The sequence below is a fragment of the Hydra vulgaris genome, chromosome 02 (assembly GCF_038396675.1).
Source record: "Hydra vulgaris chromosome 02, alternate assembly HydraT2T_AEP".
NCBI lineage: Eukaryota > Metazoa > Cnidaria > Hydrozoa > Anthoathecata > Hydridae > Hydra > Hydra vulgaris.
In genome coordinates this window covers 55,216,364-55,238,536 of record NC_088921.1, presented here as the reverse complement: position 1 = coordinate 55,238,536, position 22,173 = coordinate 55,216,364, and the positions used below count along the sequence as shown (strand labels likewise).

General features: G+C 28.3%; 1 protein-coding gene across 1 annotated transcript in view; it reads left to right on the top strand.

Moving 5' to 3' along the window:
* Positions 1-3,005: 3,005 nt before the first annotated feature.
* The window catches only part of LOC136077039 (uncharacterized), a 73,671-nt gene continuing 54,503 nt past the window's right edge, over positions 3,006-22,173 (top strand). Inside the window, exons 1-3 of the mRNA XM_065791413.1 lie at positions 3,006-3,399; positions 18,399-18,495; positions 18,686-18,823. Of these exons, the coding sequence (XP_065647485.1) occupies positions 3,131-3,399; positions 18,399-18,495; positions 18,686-18,823 (504 nt within the window). The 5' untranslated portion in view covers positions 3,006-3,130. The remainder of the gene's footprint in view (positions 3,400-18,398; positions 18,496-18,685; positions 18,824-22,173) is intronic.

The window sequence follows — 22,173 nt, the reverse complement described above, 5'->3', positions numbered from 1 at the left end:
AACGTCTTTTTTCTCGTTAGAAACACGCAATTTGTATTACTAATTTCTCCGATCGTTTTACTCATTCAAAACCATTATTTAAGGAAATGAGGATACTTAATATTTATGAAGTAAATTTGTTTAGTTCTATGTTTTGTATATATGTGGAAAAATTACTTGTCTCCTGACGTTTTTAAAAATATTTTTACTTTTAGTCCGGACAATAAGTATGCACTGAGAAATAATAATTTGCTGAATCAATTTTTATATTGAACTAAGTTTAATCAGTTTTGTATTGATTATCGTGCACCTAATCTTTGGAATAAAGTGATTTTGCAAAATTTTGATCTGTCTTCCTCGTTCTCCGTATTTAAAACTAAGCTTAAGAATCTAACTCTTTTTATGGAGAACGTTTTGCTATACTACTAAAAGTATTTTGGGTTTGTCTACCTATTGTTAAAACTGAGTTTATCTAAATATTTAGTTGCATCGAGATTGTACTGATATATCTTTTTTTTTATTACTTAAACTGATAGTTATGGATGGATATATAAATATTTGTTATTTGAGTTCGTATTGTATATTGCTTTGTATTGTATATTGCTAGTATGTATAATTTGTCAAGTTTATTTTATTTTTTATTTAGTGTTTGAAAAAAATTAATTATGGTTTTTAAAACACGGCTTCGTAAAAAAAAAAAAAATATGTATAATATATACATAAATATGCATGTATATACATATGTATGTATGTGTGTTGTGTAAGTATATGTGTATGTGTATGCATTTTGTGTATGCGTATGTACATGTGTGTATATATGTATGTATGTATGTATGTATGTATGTATGTATGTATGTATGTATGTATGTATGTATGTATGTATGTATGTATGTATGTATGTATGTATGTATGTATGTATGTATGTATGTATGTATGTATGTATGTATGTATGTATGTATGTATGTATGTGTGTATGTATGTTTATGTGTGTATGTGTTTATGTGTATACATGTATGTGTGTATGGGTATGTATATACGTATATGTATATATGTATAAGTGTATGTATATGCATGTGTTTATATATGTATATGTATATATATATATGTATGTATATATGTGTGTGTATCTGTGTATGTATATATTTATGTTTGAATGTTTTTATGTATATGGGTGTATATGTGATGTTATTATGTTGTGTGTATGCGCTAGTATGGGTGTGTATGTGCTGGTAGTCTATAAATATTCATCAGCAGCTTATTTTTCGAAGGACGTGCATTCTTCTAAAGTCGTTAAAAAAAGTACAGACGAAAATAATTATTTATGAGACACCAAGTATACTCTTGAGTATGAATAACTCTAATTTTAGCTACTTATCGCATAATGGTTTTCCTAAAACGAGCAAAATGTTATCAAAGTATATTATATAAAATATTAAAATGTGTTTTTTTCAAAAATTGGATAATAATATTTTTAATAGCCAAGATATAAATAACCAAGCTCACAATACAAAAGTAAATAAAACAAACTCTTTTTTGGGAAAGTTATTGGATTGATTGCTACAAACGACGTAAACTTCGTGAACCTTCTAAACCAAGAAAATTTATCAGTTCTACAAGTTTAACGAAGGATTACTGATAAAACTGGTTGATATAAAACAAAAAAAGACAAAAAAAACATTAAATAAACAAAACAAAACAAGAAAACATTAAAGCTATATATCAAACCAACAAAATTATTTCAGTCAGCTTGAGCGGTTTTTCGGTGACAATTTCTTAAGAGACCATGGTCTTCTGCGAGTTTTCCGTTTCTTAATTCTGCTATTTTTTTTTTTTTTTCTAACGATATCTTTATTTGTTATCAATTTAAATTAATGTACGATGACTTTTTAATTTTACTTAGATTTGTATAAAGATTGTAATCAAGAAAAAAATCTTTTACACCTATTAGGCTGGGTGAATAAAAAAAACAATTGCTTTTACTAAGGGTTTTTATTCACCCGCCTTAATTAATTAATTCTTTTTTCTTGTTTTTATACGACTCATTGTAAGCTATCTCTTTTAATTACACTAAATAATATTGGTGGCTTGAAATAAATAAAAAGATAAAAGCATAATATAAAAAATACAATATAAAAAAACACCGAACTTTTAAAATTTTACAGGTTAAAATTTTTCATAAAAAGCTGTTTTATGTGAAAAATTTAGTTTTATCAAGAACTTTGTTTTTTTTATTGCTTTTTGCTTTTTTATTGCTTATGCATTAAATGTATTTACGTTTTTAAGTTAATTTTCAAGTCAATAAAATATACCAATAAACCAATTTTTGCAAATAAAGACTTTTAAAATCAGCTTTATTTTAACAGATTTTTAATTTATGTACTTTCTTGCAAAAAAATACCAAACGTCAAGTGTTGATTAGGAAAAAAGTTGTCTTTTGAAAAGTACGGGATACCTTAACGTATAGTAAGGGTATCCCGTATTTATTTTTGTAAAACGTTAAAAAATGATAAATAATTATTAAATAATATTAAAGTTTATCGCTGGTATTTTATTTTGAAAATTCTACAACGGTCGTTGTAATAATTAAAAAAAAAAAGAGATATTTACATTTTTGTGTATACTTAGGTGAACACAAAAATGTAAATATCTGTAAAAAAATCGTAAAACTTAATACTGTTAATAATTTGTAAACATATTTTCTTGTTTTTATTTCATGTTTATGCTTGAATTACTTGACTGTAAACTAAATATTTTTTTAGACTGGTAAACGTTTTACTGTCGCCAAAACTTCACTTAAGTTTAAATCATAAGTAAGCTACCCCCTTCACCCTTAATCAATTCAAACTTAATCAATTAATGAGTAATGTAACATTATATCAGAAAAAATTTAAATCACTCTTAATTTATTTGAATTGTTCCGATATTGCCATATCTTTATTTATACGAGTAAAAGGTGTGCTACTCTTCATATTTCCTAATCTTTAGTTTCAAATTTTAGTATTCTGGTTGAACAACTTTGGCGACAATGAAAATAGTAAAACTTTTGTTTTTACACAAGCTAATCAAGCGTGGATAATCCAAATTATATAAAAGATAAAAAAATGCTGCAAACAATAATACACTTGTAAAATAAAAGTAATTGTGTTTAAAAATGAATGAAGTAATTTCAAATCTATTATTTTTTATTCTTGCAATAACCGTAGAATCTGCAAAAGTAAAAACTAGCAATGATAGTCTTACAACTTATCAAAAAATAGTCGAAGTTATTAAGCTGTCAAATAAACCCTTTTTAAGTAACATCAGTGAAGAAGACGATCTTATTAATTGGTTTTCTAGTGAATCTTCATCAATTTGGGAGCAAGTGAAAAGTTTCACTGATGAAGTTATTCTTCCGTTAAATTTTACTTCTTCGCTTATCAGGTTAGTCATTAATCCCAATACTTTATCAAGTTAACCGTTACTTTCTACAAGTTTTTTGGTCCCTAATTATTTTTAAATAACTATTTATAAATATATTTGCAATAACTAAACAGTCGCTTTTGTTGAGTGTGGAGTTTTTAAATAGTTTATTATAAACAGTTAAAAAATGAAATATATATATTTCGTTTTTTATTCTCGTTTTCATGCAGTCAGACAACAGCAATATATATGTCTATATATATATATGTGTCTATATATATAAATATATATAAATATATATATATATATATATATATATATATATATATATATATATATATATATATATATATATATATATATATATATATATATATTTATATTTATCATGGTCGTAAACAAGTAGCCACCCCCTTCCTCATTTTTCGATTTTTGCGCCTCTGATAATGTTTTTATAAATAATTTGAAAACATTTATAAAATCTTCTTTTTTAAATATCAATAACTAATGCCTTCTATTTATTAAACGAGTAATAAGAATTAAAATACCGCAACTAATTGTAAACTTTATTAAATAACTATTACCTTTTGAATAAAAAAATAGAACTCGTTGTATAGAACTTGTTACAAGGTGGTATTGAACTTGCTACAGCTAGGGTTTCTCATTTCCCGTAAATTTAGCATCCTGGGATTCCCGGTGAGTAACTTATTTATCCCGGGATTTCCCGGAATAATTTTTAATACATCAACAAGCGGTTTCTGACATAAATTTGTCTTAGCATGCTGGTATATATTAATATTTAAAATAAAATATCGTTTTAAAAACATAAACAATCAATGGGTTTGTCACTTAATCGTGAACGAATTTTTAAATAAATAGATCCGTGGCAGAAAAAGCTCTTTCTGATTTAATTGATGTCGACTTGATGGTCATTAATGTGGAGTATATTTTTTTGAAATTTCGCTACGCTTTCCAGTTGCCTCAAAAAGTTTGATTTCTTTTGTGAGGTTTTTTAAATTGCTAATGTCTTCTGGAGCTGCTTTTTCTACTTGTTTGACATTACAAATAGTCGCATTCAATTTTTGCTCTAATTTCAAAATACTTTTTCCTAATAAATTTGGAGCAACAGGTTGAGGTATTGACGGGTCAGAATCCATGCTTTCATTATCACGACTCACTACAACTATTTCATTATTTGATGAACTAGTGCTAGCATCCTCTATGTACAACCTGGTATAAGTTTTTTTGCTGTTGCTTTTAATGCATGTTTGGACAGTAAGACTAGTTTGGATTTGATTTTTGATTCCTAATTATAACTAATTGGGTTGTTTAAAATTTTTAGTAGTCCAAATAAATTAATATTTCTGCGTTCTTCAATTCTCTGCCGCACAGATTAAAGAAGTTTATTAGCTATCAAATTTGTTTTCTCCACCAAATCGTCTAAGATGAATATCATTACACCTTCTGCGTCAAGTAGAGTAGCATTACTTCTACCAAGTCTTTACTTGGTAGAAGTAATGCTACCAAGTAAAAATATGGTAGAACTGCCAAGTAGTTCTCTGCAACCGATAAAAGTTGGAAACTTTTATCGGTTGCAGAGATATTGTTATGGCGATCATAATCGCATATTCATCTTCGGAGATATTCAGAACTATTTTTAAATCGATCATTGTTTTTAGTATACATGTTTTTACTTTAAGGAATCTTTCTAGCATTTCAACAAGACTATTCTACTTTGTTTTGACATCTAATATCAGCTTCGGTTCTTTATGAAACATAGATTTTACGTAGATTTGTAAAACGTCATTTTTAAGAGGTGATTTGCGGAACATTCAAACCACTTTTCGAACCTTCTGAATTGTTAAGGCTATATTTACCGTATTTTGTAAATCATCAATAAACGTAACGCCTGTTGAGCTGTATGACTCATCATTACCGTCAAATACATCATCAAACTCATCGTAATCACTCAAACTTTCATCGGAATCTTGCAACTGCAATTCAAGTTCAATATATTTTGCTGAAGAGTCTTACTTTTTGTAAAGAACATCACATACTGCCAAATGAAGTCTGTGGGCATAACACAGCTGATGTTCAATACCACTTAGTCGTCCAAATATTTTCATTACGGATCCATCAGTGACACTAGCTATGATGTGCTTTTTAATTAATCAACAATTTTTTCTGCAGGAAGTGATCCAGCTATTAAGTCAATAGCAAGTTCCAAAAGTTTGTTAATAAGTGTAAATTTACATTTAAATAACGTCGATTTTTTGAAAACATATATTCAGTTAAAAATAAAGAAAATCGCGACCCGCTAGATATTTCTTTTGTTATCTCTAAAACCACAGTTTGTTTAGCTAAATCATATTGTTTTTTTAACATACTCATAATATGGTATGGATTTTTTGGTAATAACATGCCTTTTTCAGACAATGATTTTCTTATGAATTCACTTTTTGTTATGGTATTTATTGAGAGGCCATTGACCGTTGCTAGCTTTGACACAACTTCTTCGATAGTCTGCTGTTTAACAAACAATGTGATTTTCATATGCACAACTTTATTTTCCGAACCAGTATCTTCATGTAGACGCCTCAAATTCAAATTCAAATCTTTATATGCTTTTTTTAAATGACGAAGGAGCCCACTTGTCGAAATTACTTTGCAAATTATCTATACTTTGCACTTCATGCAAACTGCAGATTCGCTAGATTTTTCTTTACAAAAATACTGCCATGCTTTCGATCCAATTACAATTGACATGGTATAACTAAATTAAATCGTAAAAACAACTTAAGGTAAAGTTACAAATATTTCTTACATATGTATGTTATCTTACATATGACTTTATATGTCTTTGTTTGCCGTTTTTTAAAAACAAAATATATTAAATATTTCAATAATTCAATACAGAAAATAACTTTTCGATAATTTAGAAGTTTAAAAATCAAACTTACTGTTTTTGTCGCAAGAAATCTTTTTTATTTTTTACTCATATTTTATGCAATACATTCCTTGAGTTAGATTAGTTCAAACAGTTATCATAAGCAAAATTAAAAAAATTATGTTCGAGGATATAAGAGTGGTATCCCGGGAAATCCCGATGCCACTAAAATCCCCGAGATTCCGTTTGAGAAACCCTAGCTACGCCTAATAAAAAGTTATTTTATTTATTAAAGGCAATATTTTTTTAATAAATTTGCATTTTCTTTTTTTATTTAGAGTTTTAAGTTTCATGAATTCAATATTTGGATTTAAATTTTATTAGATAATATTTATTATCTAATAATAACAGTTTGCAATCGAATAATTTAAAACAATTTGAATTTTTGCATAAAAATAATAGCCTCAAATTAGATTTAAAAAATTTTGTATTAATTATATTAACATTACGTGGCAATCTATTATATGATTTACTTCAGCAGTATGTCTTCAGCAGTATGACGAAAATTGTCTGGTGCGGAAGGTAAGCGTCATAAGGTAACGTATAAAGGAAATATTTGAAGAGGCAGATACCAACCGCATTGTTACTTCTTTCTATATAAGAACTGTCGTCTCATCAACTTCTCTTAGTTCTGCCTCTACCTCTAGCACTGAAACTACCGCTACTACAGCATTTTGTTAGATACTACTTCGAGTTCTAATGATTTTACTACTAAAAGTAGTAGCAGCAGTTCAAGGTAACCCTGGAACTGCTGCTACTACTTTTTTTTATGTTGACTCTGTATCCACTGTTACTTCGGCATCATCTTCTAGCTCTGTCTTTAATTTTTATTCTTCGTTTACTAACTCAGCCAACAATGATGTTAACTCTGCCTCTACTGTTACAGTCTACCAAAAAAAAACATCTAGTTAATAGTCCGCATCAACCTGTGTTAGTTTTTTTTCAAAACGTACTTGTTGTAGTAGGTAGCAATCATTATGTCATCAATGGTACAAGCTGTTTCCGTGGTTGGAATACAACGAATGTAACAAAACAGTTTTATGCTATTATAGTATGTTAAAGGAAATACATATTTTATCATCTTCGAAATGAAGCGAGAATGTTTTCACAAAAAATTTCTAATTGGAAAAAGGGTTTAACAAACTTCCAGAAACATCAGAAAACTCTTTCTCCTCGAGAAGCCATCGAGAAGGTTATAACTATTCCTTCAACAACTTAAGATATTGGAGAATTTCTCAGCAAAACATATGCAGAGGAAAAAATGGAAAGTAGAGCAATGTTAATAACAATAATCACGAATACTCAGGTTCTTGCCAGACAAGGTATTGCTCTGCGTGGTGATTACAATACAGACAAAGATTATAAAGAGTTTTATTCGAACTTTTCTCAGTTACTTAATCTCAGAATCAAAGATAATCTCGCTTTAACAAAATGGATGAGAAAACTGCAAGATAAATTTACAAGTGCAACTATCAAAAATGAAATTCTGCAGATAATGGGTCTCGCTATACTCAAAAAAATTACAACCAACATTTCTGGAAAATAGTTTACTATCGTGGTATATGAAACCACAGATCAGTCCAACACTGAGCAAAAGGTGATTTGCTTGCGATATGTAGATGAAGATGACTTGGAAGTGCATAAAGTGTTTGTCGAACTTACAATAACCACATCTGTTGAAAGTATTACAGAAACTATCAAAGATGTTCTTATGTAGATGAGTCTTTTAATTAATATTTGTCGCTGTCAATTTTATGATGGTCCTAGCTTCATGGCAGGTTGCAAGTCTCGAGTTGCAAAGAGAATAAATGATCTCGAACCCAAAGCACTATATTCGCATTGTTATGGTCACGCTTTGAACTTAGCAGTACGAGATACGCTTAAAGCTATCAGCTTCATGAAAAATACTCTGAACACTGTTCATGAAATTACAAAGTCGATTAAAAAAATCTCCCAAACGTGAATGACTTTTCAAAGGTAAAAGAAAATATTCTCCCTGGGACACCCGGTATTTGGATACTCTGCCCTACACGCTGGACGGTAAAAGCAGAATCATTTTATTCCATATCTGAAAACTATGAAGCTCTACAAGTTGCTTGGAAAGAAGCTAAATCTGAGACAAAAGATAGTGAGATTGTTGCTCAAATAGGTAGAGTTGCTGCACAGATGCACAAATTCTCTTTCTTGTTTGGAATTGAATTTGGCAAGACTATTCTATGTATGGTAGACAATTTATCAAAAAGTTTGCAAAAGGTTACACTTTAAGCTAGTAAAGGTCAGAAAGTTGTTGAAAGAACTTTGATTACGTTGGAATCTGCCCGGTCTAAAAATTCATTTGAGCTATTCTAGAACCGTATTGAAATCAAAAGAAAATTGCTTCAACTAGAAAAACCTGCTTTGCCCCGCCATCACAAATTACCTCGTTTTTTTTAAATAAGAGCATCTGCATCAGTATTATCTGAAAGTTCTAGATTTGACTTATTTCAAGAAGATATATTTCGAAACTATCGAAATGTCAATTGGCAGTATTCAATCTAGATTTGAACAACAAGGATATTTAATGCTTCAAAAGAGATAATCAGTACTTATAAATATTTCATCTGAAGGTAGTTCAATAAATAACGAAGTTCTTGCTTTCTATGCTACAGATTTGAATGCTTCGAAACTCTACAAAAAGTACTTAATTTTGTCAGATAATATATGAATTTTTTTTTTTTTTTTTTTTTTTTTTTGCTGTTTAACAATAAATAATCAACATATATATATACAAGAAAAAATAAAAAATATGTCCGTAGATACAAAGAAGACAGTAAAATCTTGTCAACAAGCACCGTTTTTGTATATACAATAAAAAATAAAAAACTGTTCTTTTTTACATAAATCTTTATAAAATAAAGAGTTAAACAGACAGGGGCTCAAAGAAGATGAAAATAACAATACGTCATTGCAATCTTTTCATAGAGCCCCTTTATACATTTTTAATAGAATATAGATATTAAATTAAAAAACCCTAATGGGCATAAAACTGCTGCGCTAATCAGTAAATCAAAAAAAGATCAAATAAAAAAAATACTGAAATTATTAAAATTACTTGGTGATCCCTTTAAGCACAATTGATTCTCAAATTTTAAAAATTTCCTTTTTTATTAGAAACTTGAATGAACTTAATGATTTTTCCATACATTTGAATCCTTTTTGATAACTATTCCATATATTTGGTCCTCGATATGCAATGCTATATTCAGCATATTTATTAAAGTTTTGAGGCAGTTTATATGAGTTACTAATATTTGCTCTTAGATAATAGTTTTCATTTATGTTTATTTCAAACTTTTTATTAAAGTTGCAGGAGAGAGATTATTATTGAATCGATACATAAAAATTAAATGCTGATAGATATTTATTTCATAAACATCCACCATTTTCATATCTTTCATTATAGGTTTGGCGTGTTCACGCTTATTTTTAGAGTAAATGATTCTGCTAGCATGTTTTTGTAGACTATAAATTTTTTTAAGTTTTGATGGTTGCGCACTCGCCCATGTTATGTTTGCATAGCTGATGAAGCAATGAATTAGTCCAAAATATATTAGTTTGAGACCTTCTTTATTGATATATGAGCGAACTCGATACATCATACCAATTATATTAGTGATTTTAGATTGAATATATCTTATTTGAGGAAGCCAGGATAAATTCTCATCAACGTGAATGGGTTTCCTATAAACTTTATTGTTATATATTTAATAATTACGAATAAAGTGAATTTCAAATTGACTAAAATATGCACTACAATGCGTATTTTTATGTTAATAACACATAATTTTTGTATTTTACAGAGAAGCAAATGAAGTTGAAAAGGAATCATTATCAGAAATTAGAAAGTTAATAAAACTTATCGCTCTGATACCAGCAACAAACGGTACTATCGAGAGAGCTTTTAGCTAGGTTTTCCGACCCAGATACCCGAATATCTTATTATCCGGATAATCCATCTTATTTTGACTATTCAAAAAGTCGGATAATTTTCATTGAATATCTGCCGATCCGGATATTTTTTGATAAATTGAAACATTGTTTTCAAACGCCGGGAAACTTAAACATTGAGTTAAAAAGATAGAAAGCTTAATTTAAAATAAAAATCTTTCAATTAAATTCTGTATATTTACCCAAAATAAAAACTTCTTTTTATTTTATTAAATGTAGTTTACTTTTTTATTCTGTATGCAACAAATGTTTATTGTCACACTTTGTAGCTCAGTTGTTCAAGCACAATGATTTATGTCTGCTTAATATTACATAAATTTAATATTAAGTAGACAACTATTATTTTTATATGTATATATTCTTTAAACTTTGGCATTTTGATTATAAATTAAATGTTTTTAATATTCTATTTTCTACTTTTTATTTTGACTTAATTTTAAGTATAATGGATTTCTTTTGATTTCTGTAACATTAAGGATTCTTGAAGAGCTTTTATCTTTTATTAATTTTATTAGGAACCATTTTTAGAGTAAATGAAAAAAATAGGGAAATTGTTTTCTGTAAGAATTGCAGTAAACAACTAGAATAAAAGGGATCATCAACAACACCTCTTCTTAATCATTTAAAAACTCAAAAGATTTTCATAAATTCCTCTAGTCTATCTACTGCTACTAAAAATTCATTAGAGATAAGTTGTGAACAAAGTGAACCATCGACATCGAAAAAGTTTAAAAGTACTTATGCTGACAATAATATAAAAAACTAAAACATTAGAGGAAATTTTATCACGATGTGTAGCAAAGGATGATTTTCAATGAATTCTATAGTGAAATCACAAATCGTTAATGGGTACATCAGAAGTAGAGGCTTAGTCATGCCTACAAGTCCTACTGCTGTAGCAAAGTACATTTTAAAATTTTATGAAATAAAAAAAAAAAAAAAAGTTAGTATTATAAAGGATCTAAAAAACTTTAAATTCTCACTAACAATACGCAAGTGGACTGATAACACTTTGAATAGATATCTTAATGTAAGACTTCATACCGTTTTTGATAATTTGATGAAAAAATTTGAAGTGTTTATATTGGGATTAGTTCACATAAAAAGTACATGTAATGCTGAACAAACAAAGTTATATGTTGAAAATAAGTTAAAATAATTTGAAATTCACATCAAAAAAAAAAAAAATCAGATATAATATCATCAACACATGATGGAGCCACCGTTATGGTCGAGTATGGAAGGCTATTAGGCATCATATCTCAACTTTGTTATAACCACGGTTTGCATTAAGCAAACTGATTTACTGTATAAAAAATAACAATCACAGTTTTGTGAAGAAAATGAAGAAGTATCAGATTATATAGATGTTAGCGAAGATATTGAAGGTGAATCTGTCAAAAGCATTGATAATGAGTTGAATACAAATAGATTTGAAGATGCTAACATTGTCTGTGAGCTAGAGGAAGATATTGAAACCATAGATCTCACTGAAGATTTTCAAGAAGTTATAAAAAATCTCAGAAGAACTATACAAATGATAAAATTCTCTTTGTCAAAAAATATTATTTTACAAGGATATGTCAATGAACAAGCAGGCATGACAAAACTCAGTGGAACTTATTTATAACCATGCCCAAACGATTTCATCTAATAAAAAATCCTATTAATAAATTTTTAAATGAATTAGGGCCACAAATGATTTTATAGGAGAATATGTCAGCTTTCGAAGAATTAAATTTTTATTAAACCATTAAACTCTTTTGATCGCTGAAGTTTATAAATTTATATTTGAAAGCTTAGATCAGTTACAAACAAATATAAGTAAAAATTTATTAAAACAGATAAAAATGAGAATGGATGAACCTCGAGATAAAATTCTTATGATATTAATGATCTTCTTAGAAACAGGTATTATTCCACATTCTACTAAATTCTTTGAATATACTACAAATTCTGCCGCCATTGCTTTAGCAGTATAAATATTTCAAAAAATACATACATCTACTGGTGACAGTAGCAGTACTGAGCACAATGAGTTCGAGGAAGTTGTAAAAGAAATTGCAAGTGAAAGTATGCTTAAAAATCAAAATGCTAATAATATTCAGCAGCAAAAGCTAAAAACAGCAATTTCCTCAATTACCCATGCAGAAAAGCAGAGCAAAATAGTTACTACACTGATGAAAAATGATTTTATGTTTTTAACAATATTTTTAAATGCATTTCTAACAATTAGACCAACATCTACTGCAACAGAGCAGTTTTTTTTAATTTCAGGTTTAACTCGGACAAAAATTAAAATTCCTATCAATTTTGAAACTTTTAATGCAATTATTTTTTTTTAATTTGCATTTTTAAAAAGGAAATAATTTTAAATAGTAGGGGAAAGGGGGCTAAATAGTACCCCCTAAGGAAAAAAATTATTAAAAATAAAACTAAATGTAGGAAAAAGTTTATTTTTAGATAGAAACAAGCATTGATGAAACTAAAACAAACAATTGTGATTTCAAGATGAAAATATTAAAATAAAGAGCACACTAATAAAAACTAAAAATAAACAAGGTGGTACTAATTACCCACAAGAAGGTTTAAATAGTACCACTAGTGAGGTTAATAAGTACCAAAGGTAAAAAGTACCAAAGGGTATGAAGAAAAAAAAAGCTCAGCACTAATAATAAGTTGAACATAAAACAATAACTGGTTCATTCTACACTTGTAAAATATATTTATTGACATAATTCACATATATAACTATCATGTGACCCATTTTGAGACTCAGATGATGAGCATGCAACATGTACCCATGCTCCACAAATTAAACACTGGATCATATCCTCCTCAATGTGCTCATCACACATGAAGCAGTACCAACGCTGCCCTTTGTTATCTTTAGAGGTTGGGGTAATTAGTACCACAGGTACGATTTACTCCACCATCACAGGTACGATTTACTCGACTATGACTAAACATAGTTTTCTACATCAGTGTTTTAATGGGCAAAGTGAATCGGAAAAAAACGTATTTATTAATGAAAAAGAATGGATGGGCTAACACCATAAAAAAATATAAATAAGTTACGTATATCCACGCCTGCAAGGTACGACAAGAAGGACAGTGTAATTATTACATCAAATAGTGTAAAAAAAGGGAAACAGACTTACCTCCTTTCTTTAACGTTCGATTCCGCCATTTTTTTTGTCAGTATACATATTTTATCTGCTGCCTTGATTTTATCGTGTTTCCGCCAATTTCATCGAATCAGAAAAAGAACAATGACGCTGGTACGAATTGCACAGCGGTACTAATTACCCCCCTTTCCCCTATAATTGTTTTATTTTTTTTAATATTTGAATTGAAATGAATATAACTAAAATACTTAAATCAAATTTAATTACTGCTTTAAAAACGAGTATTAAGTTCACTCTATCATCTTTATTTTCTTTTTTGTTATCCGGATGTCCGAACAATTTGAATTTTCAGTATTCGATATCCGGATAGTCAATAATGTCGGATATTTGAAAACCCTACTTCAGCAACACTAAAAAGAATCAAAACTTGGTTGAGAAGCACCATGAACCAAGCACGGTTAAACTGGTGTATGTTGTTAAAGATACACACTCAAAAAACTGAAGAACTAAAAATCATAGATATAGCCAATTTTTTTTATAGCCGTAGTGGTAAGGTAGAAAAATGTATTTGGACAATTTTGAAAAAAAATCATGAAACTGCTATAATATTTTTTAAAAGTTTCATACTATATAAAATTTGAATTTTTTAAAAATAGCCAAAAATTTGTTATACGTTTCGGATCTATATTTTAATTTCCGAATCACGTACACATTCGAAAATATTATATTTTACTTCATTTCATAAAAAACATTTTAAAGAAATAATTACCCTCAAAAACCTACAAGAAGTCACATTTTAAAAAAAGTTAGTGTAATACATTCAGAATAGGCATTAATACAGAATTAGTTAATATTTTACAGTCAATTGACATGTTATTTGCGCCCCTACTCTTCCTAGCCTCCCCCCAGATTAATAAAGTTGTCTACGGCCATATATATACATATACATATATATACATATACATATATATATATATATATATATATATATATATATATATATATATATATATATATATATATATATATATATATATATATATATATATATATAATTTATGCAGTTTCCAGAAAAAGTTAAATGCTACAGCTCATATACTTTTCTACAATTTAATTTAAAATCAAATAGAAACACAGCAATTGGAATTAGCTTATACCAACTGCAGAGACTGAATTTGTTTTTTGATTTAAAATAATTGCAATTGGTTTTTACTATTTGATTTTAAATTACTTTGTTGAAAAATATATCAACTGTAACTTCACTTTTTCCGGGCGCTTTGTATATGAATATAGTGTGTTTTGGTGTTAGTTAAGTATTAAAAGAAAAGTCAAATTTGTATACAACTTTAAGTAAAAAAAAAAAAATTCATAATTATAACATATGCATGGCCCCCACAAAGAAGGGGAGGATGGCGGTACTGCAGCACAGGGGCCCGGAGGTAAAGAGGGCCTGGTGGTAGTAACCAGAAAAATATTAAGTGCGAGTAAAATATTATTGTTTTGAATTAAAAATAAATGTGAAAAAAAACAAAAAACATTTAAAACAAAAACATTCTCTAAAATTAAAAAGTAGAAAATAGAGATTTTCAGGTAACCTTTTTATTTTTTTACTTATTTCACAAATATAGCCGTTTTTAAGCTGATTTATTTGAGCAATTTTTGAAGCTAAACTCATCTTCTTTTTAAAATATAAGTTATAAGTCGTTAACGTTAATAAGTAGCTTAACATTTATATTTGCACTTCATTTGGACCGTTGCGTAAACTAATTCCCGCATTTTTCTCATATAATAGCTTTTTACTTCAATAATGGATTGGTTAACATAATTTGGTCCATAATCTTTCAGGAAACCATTTCACATTAGTTTAACTTTGTTATCAAATCAATAATCTAAAAAACAAAAATAATTTATTCTGAAATTATTTGAGTTCAGATATATATGTCATTTGAAAATTATGATTCTGATGTTGCAATACTAAACTTTAACTTCCTATAAAGAATTTAAATGATGTCTCGAAAGGAAAATTAATTTTTTAGATTGTCAAGTTATTCAAACACTACATCAAACTCAAATTACAAACATAATCTAGAGATTATGTTTGTAATTTGAGCTCAAAAGAGAAAACTTAAAAATGAGATAAAATCAAAAGAATCTCTTGGAAGTCGATCAATAACCAAATTTTAATAGTATAATAATAAGATTCTTCTAATGGTAAAATTGAGGATTGCAGAGAGTATAACTGTAGCATTGATGTCAGAGCTAAAGATCATTTTGAAATAGATTTAATAGTGGAAAAACCAGACAAAGGAAATGCGCTGGATCCACTACTTCTGATGGAAACGACACAAGAGATAAGTCTAATGATGGTGTGGCGGAATAAGAATTAAATAAAGATGATACTTCCGATTCTAATGAAATCAAAAACACCGGGATAATTCTTGATAACCCTGGTTTACGGCCCAAATTGATTTCAGATGGACAGCGCCAATGTATCTTAATATCTTACAGTTTTGGGGAAGCTAGTTAGATATATGAAAAATTGGGGTAAAACCAAACCAAAAGATCTTAAAGGAAGAAAGTTTTATGAATTTTTATCGTTTACAAAAATGAAAGATGAACGAACACGTGATCATTTTCTAAGAGAATGGTTAGAATGAAGTTTAACAAAAATATTTGGCAAAAATATTTTGCAGGAAAAAATAAAATGTTTCCCGCCAAAAAAAAAAAGGGATTGCAGACAGGCCCAACATAGGGCCCTGTTTTAAAATGTGGGGGCCATGAATATATGTAGTATATTTTTATCTTAAAATCTAAACGAAATAATATTTACAATATTTCCCATAATATGCTGGGTGATTCATTATTTTTTTAAAAATTTTTTACTCTGCTATTTTCAGCTGATCGATGAGCCCTTAACCAAGTCTTTACATATTCTTCTGGTTTAAACAGTTCAAGTGGTGGTCCTTGTATTTTTAAAAATAATAAAATAGAAACATTTTTTATGAGAAGTTTTTTTCTTGTGTCGCTTAGATTCATGGCACTGAATCCTGTTTCACAATCAGCTGAACTGCAAGGAATGATTTTTAAACACGACAACAAACCTTCCAAGTCAGCCGGTAATTTTCGGCCATCGATTTCTATATAATCCCTAAACGCATTTAAACATGTTGAATATTCCAACCAAAACTTTTCACATATAGCCGCAATTTCTGTCAATGTAAATTGGTCATTCACTTGACTCTAAGATTCGACGTTGAGTTAAAATATTTGGTTTCGATTCTTTGTCATCAGTAATTAACTTTCTTCTCATATTATTCATGAGACTCATTAGAAATTGATTTCTATTTATAATTGACACTTTTTTATTATCAATTAAAGGTATAGAATCAAAAGTCATTGTTTCACATGCCTTTTTGGCCTCCGTTTAGTTATCCCCTTTTTCAGGATTTTTTAATAAATTTAATTACCGAATTGAACGATTTATTAATTTGTCGGCGTAAACTTTAGTAGCGGCTCTTTTTTGAAGTGCTTCAAACAGTATGAATAATTCTTCAAGCGTCTATACGCATTAATGCTAAATTTATTAATAATTATTTACTACTCATTTTTTTCAATAAGCCAGTAAACGTAGCTTTTTCTACTTTACTTTAATTTTTGTCTTCACTAGTTTATATAAAATGATTGCATAACGCTGAAAAAATTTTCCAAACCGCCGAAGCAGTTCGAAATGAGCAACAACCTATCTCACGCCTAATACTTTTCCAATTTTTAAAATTTTTTTTCCCCAGACATTCAGAACATAATTCCAATTCTCTCTAACTTTTCGGAAATTGATGGTACAATGAATGCAATTTGTCCATGAATATTTAGAAATAGTTAACTCTACTTACCTCCGTTATAGTGTCGCCCACGGATAACTCAATCCTGTGATTTAAGCAATGCCAGGTAATTAAGTTCGGATATTTTTCGGATAACATTTTTGCAACACCTGTATTTTTACCCAACATTAAGCACCATCACTGGTAAAACTGATTAAATTATTTTTCAGGTAATTGTCAACCAAACAACTCTAAAGTCTTTAATAACTTTTCAGTTATGCTGTTTGCTCTGGTAGTCATTCAATTCCCTTAATTTTAACAAATCGTAATGATCTGAGTAGGGTTGGTCATGTTTGCAATAAAGTAATTTATTCTGAAATTGTTACATGTATGAATAATTTTGGTACTATTTAATCTATCAATTAAAGGTTAAAATTTTTCTTGTTTCACGTTTTCTAAAATTTTTTCAGCGTTAATGTGTGCTGCATTTTTTGAATGTTCAAAATTTTTTTTCCGAAGAGAGGTTAACCTAGTTTGTTGGTTATCACCGTAATATGAAACGGATGTTGAACTCCATTCCTTTGATAAGCTGGCACCCTGGGGTTTAGACGACCCTAAGTAATTTATTTGGGAACAAACTTTATAACCAACTTTCCCATATTACATATCAACCAAGTAGTGGCATCTGGCATTTTATTTTTCTTTCCACTTCGTTTCAGTCCAAACATCTAGCCAATTATTATTTGATTTCGCAAATGAGGTGTTAAAATGATCGCTGAACTTGAGTTGGATGCATCTGTTGTAAGTGGTGGCGGTCTTGAAATTGAAATTGTTGATGTTGAACTCGATGATGATGGTGTATTTGATAATTTTGGTCGTTTTGTAAAAAAATTAATTATTGTTCTTTTGCGTTTTTCAGCCATAATCTATTTTTATTACTTTCAATAAAAATAAATAAAATTACAAAGAATTAATAACCTGGAAAGAATTAACGAGAACAAGACACCCATAATCATGATTTATATTACATTTTTCGAGGAGAAACTTTATCAGTTTAATGAATAACAACTTAATACCTTTAAGTAATTTTTAATGCAGCATTTTTGTATCTTAAAATGTACTTTAAATTATTTTCTTTAGCGATAAACAAGATGAAGTGGAAACAATTTCAGGATTTTTACAAAAAGGAAACAACTTAAAAATCAAAAATGCTTTTTCAAGGTTTCTTTCAAAAAAGGTTTATAGATTTTATATAATTAAATAAGATATTATTAAAAGTTTATATTCATAAAATATAAAATATTTTTTATAACTATAATTTCGTTATAATATAAAATATGTTTTAAAGTGACATTAATTTTGAAAATTGTTTAAAGGATAGAAAAGTGTGTTTATGTTATGTGTGTTTGTACTTTTTATAATTATAGGAAAAGTTCTTTCCGCAAACCATCTCAAGCAGTAATATGTCATTCGATCCAAACTGGATTGTCTTAGTTATCTATTATATGAGAGCTTCTTCATTGATTCATTTGGCCCTAATGAATCCTCGCCGTTCAAAAACAAAGGTATTTATGCAATCAAGTAAAAGTTAGTAAAAATGAATGAATTTTATTAAATTTTTGTGAAAACGTTATTTAATTATAATATTGATAGTAACCTTTGATATATAATGTTATATTTCGTCACGTTTAATTAAACGCGTTTAAAATTTGTATTTTGTACTTAATTGTTTTTTTTATTAGTCAAAATAAACTCAAGACTCAAAATTCTGCTTCGACTTTGACAGTTTTGCCAAAACTTCAGCTTTCACTGAAGTCAAGTGTATTGTTTGCTGAATCAAATTATGGCTTCGGCAAATTATTTTTTAGTAAATAAAATTACTAAAACCAGGTTTCCAATAAAACAATTATGTAGTGCAACTGATGCACAACGTTCCGAAAATATAGTATTTATTAAATTTGAATAACGATTCAGGCTAAATAATTTAAAGAGATTAAATGCAATAATATTCAGCATAGAAAATAAAGGGAGTCAACAGTGAACGACCGTTCGAAATTAAAAAAATTGCTAATTTTATTTCAAATAATGAATTCTTATCGGTCAAGGTTGACCAGGTAAAAAAGAAATCATTATAGAAAACAAGGTTTTATGAAAGATAACGTGGTTATTAAATATAATAAGTTAAGAAATATTATGCTACCACATACGGAAATATGGAAATTAAGGTTTTATGAAACAGTATGAAAATTAATTATATTAAAACATTGGACTAAACAAAAATCTCCACGATTTAATGCTTTTATTTTTATTTTTTCTGTATGTGACAAGCTTGTTTTTAAAATTTAGGCATACTTTATTTTTCAAACAAGAAATAATTTTATCATGTCAACTGGTAAAAGTAGACAATTATGTAGTAATTAGGTTGTTTGTTTTTTTTAGTTGTTACGCTTGTTAATTACCTTCTGTTTTCTGTAAGTTAAAGATTCTGTTTTTGGCGGTCTTTCTGGTGTATCTGTTAAAATTCATGAACTTGCTTTTTTTCTGCCTCGTGATGATTACTTTCTTGGAGGTGCTTTTAAGTATTGTCTAACCATTTCAGGAGATACAACTGGTACAGAATATTGTAAATTTTCAATAAAAACTTGTTACTGCTCATCAGTTTTGTTTTTATATAAGTTAAGTGACTCACTGTATTGTCATTATTGTTATTATTGTTATTGTTATTATTGTTATTATTATTATATAAAAATAATATATTTTTAAGCAGAAACTGCTGTTTTTTTTTATTAATTTATATTTAATTTGAGAGAGGAGATGCGGTATTGATGTTATTAAGGAGAAGTATGGTCCTGTATAACACGTGAAACAAATTCTAAAAAGTTAATATTATTAAACAACACAAATACACCATTTTCTGTCATTCAATTTAACAATATGAAAAAGCTATATAGTAAAAATAATTCAACTGTAAATGAAAAAAGAAACTTATAGCTTGGATGTTCTAAATGTAAAAATACTTTTAAATGTATTACACATATTTATAATTTCATTCAAATATTTGTTACTAACAGTATTAGTAATTGAGTTTTCAGAACATATTTATTATTTACTTTATTGTTATTATTAATGTATTGATCTAGAAAATTATAATCAACAGATTAATGGTATTTTTTCTCGGTGTTTAGTATGTGTTAGAAATTTGATAAAAAATGTTGGGAAATATATCTTATAAAAGTAAAAGATTAATTCTATTTTTAATCACTTAATTCTATGAATTAAGTGATAAAAAGGTGTTATTTTACAACGTTTTTTAAAAAATTAACCATCAGAGTGTATAATTACAACATAACGGTGTAAGTTTAAACATTTTACTTAAATAAGTTTCAAAAAACACCGTTTGAGGTTTTATTAACACTAAAACGGTGTAATTTTACACCTTTTAATTGAGAGTGTAGTAAACTATACCTAGGTACCTCTAGCCCTGAAATAGTTTAAAAACACCATCATTCAATATTACAATTTGGTTTTGTTATCTTTATCATTTCCGTTTTCTTAACAAAAACTTGTCTGTTGTGGAATCAGAATTTATAACGCTTTACCCATGAGAGAAATGCGTAATGCTGTCTCAATGTGATAACTCAAAAGATTTGAAAAATTTAAAGAAAAAATCATTGGCTGAAAACATAAAAGATTGTCCTGAATTCATGGAAAGCAGGAAGCTCTTCGATAATTGAAAGTCAATCGGAATTGCTTTCAACAATTAATAAAATTAGCACTCGCAGTGCCACTACTGCTTCTACTACAACTTCTACAACTTATTTTCATGCAAGAGGTTACTCAACATTACTTGAAGTATCGCTACTTTAAGGCATTTTTTTAAATTCGAATGATAAAGACCAAATGTAATAAAGCTTACAGATGAAGGACCAGATAAAAAATCTTGTTATTAAAAAACAAGTAAGAATGAGAAAAATGAACTTTAGTTAATATTTATAGAAAAGTTAGAAAGTGAACAAGAACAACGAGTAAAACTTTTTATATTTCAGAACATCTTGATACTGTTGGGGAAAATATAAGTTTGTTGAAAAATATTGATTAAAGAAAGGAAAATTGTTTTTATTTTTTTCTAAAAAAGTATAAATTTCTTTGTAACATGACAAAGAACGAGGGGAAGGGGAGATGCTGGAAGGGGGAAGGAAAGAATTGGGGTTGATATTTCGTGACACCTCGTGAGGGGGAAGAGAAGGGAAGAGTTGGGGTTTGATATTTCGTGACACCTTGTGACAAAGTGAGGAGAGGGAATCTAAAATATAGTTTTTTGCTCGACGTAACGTGCAAATTACTCAATATTTTAGGAAAATATTTTTTAATTTTAAAAAAATGTCTTAAAACAAGGTTAAACGGTCAAAGCCATACGCATTAGGCCATGCCAAAATATCACGATTTTCAGAAAATGAAAGGTCGCGGTATAAATACCTGTTCTATACATAAAAAGAAGTATATAAACCAAATTTGAACTCTCTAGGACCATATTTAGTGCTGGAAGATGATTTTAGGTTTTTACGCAAATACGAGAAATCGTTGTTTTTTTCTGAAAAAACATATTCTTTTTGAAAATGAAGAAATAAAAAAGTTAGGAAAGGTATTTTTTAGTTTAAAATCTAATATTGTTACTATAACAGATATTTTACAATTTGGCCAGTGCACTTTGGTCAGCTTCTAATGATATTAATGCCCTGTGCTCTCTGACAACTAGCAGTATATCTTGCCTTTTGTCCTCCTTTAATGTGCTACTGATATATCTTTGTATAAGATTGATATTCCGCTCTGCTGGGTCATTTGTAACATTTAGAGATTTTACAAACTCACAAAATGATATATAGGAATCATTTTCCTCCAGCTTTCCAGCAGCTAA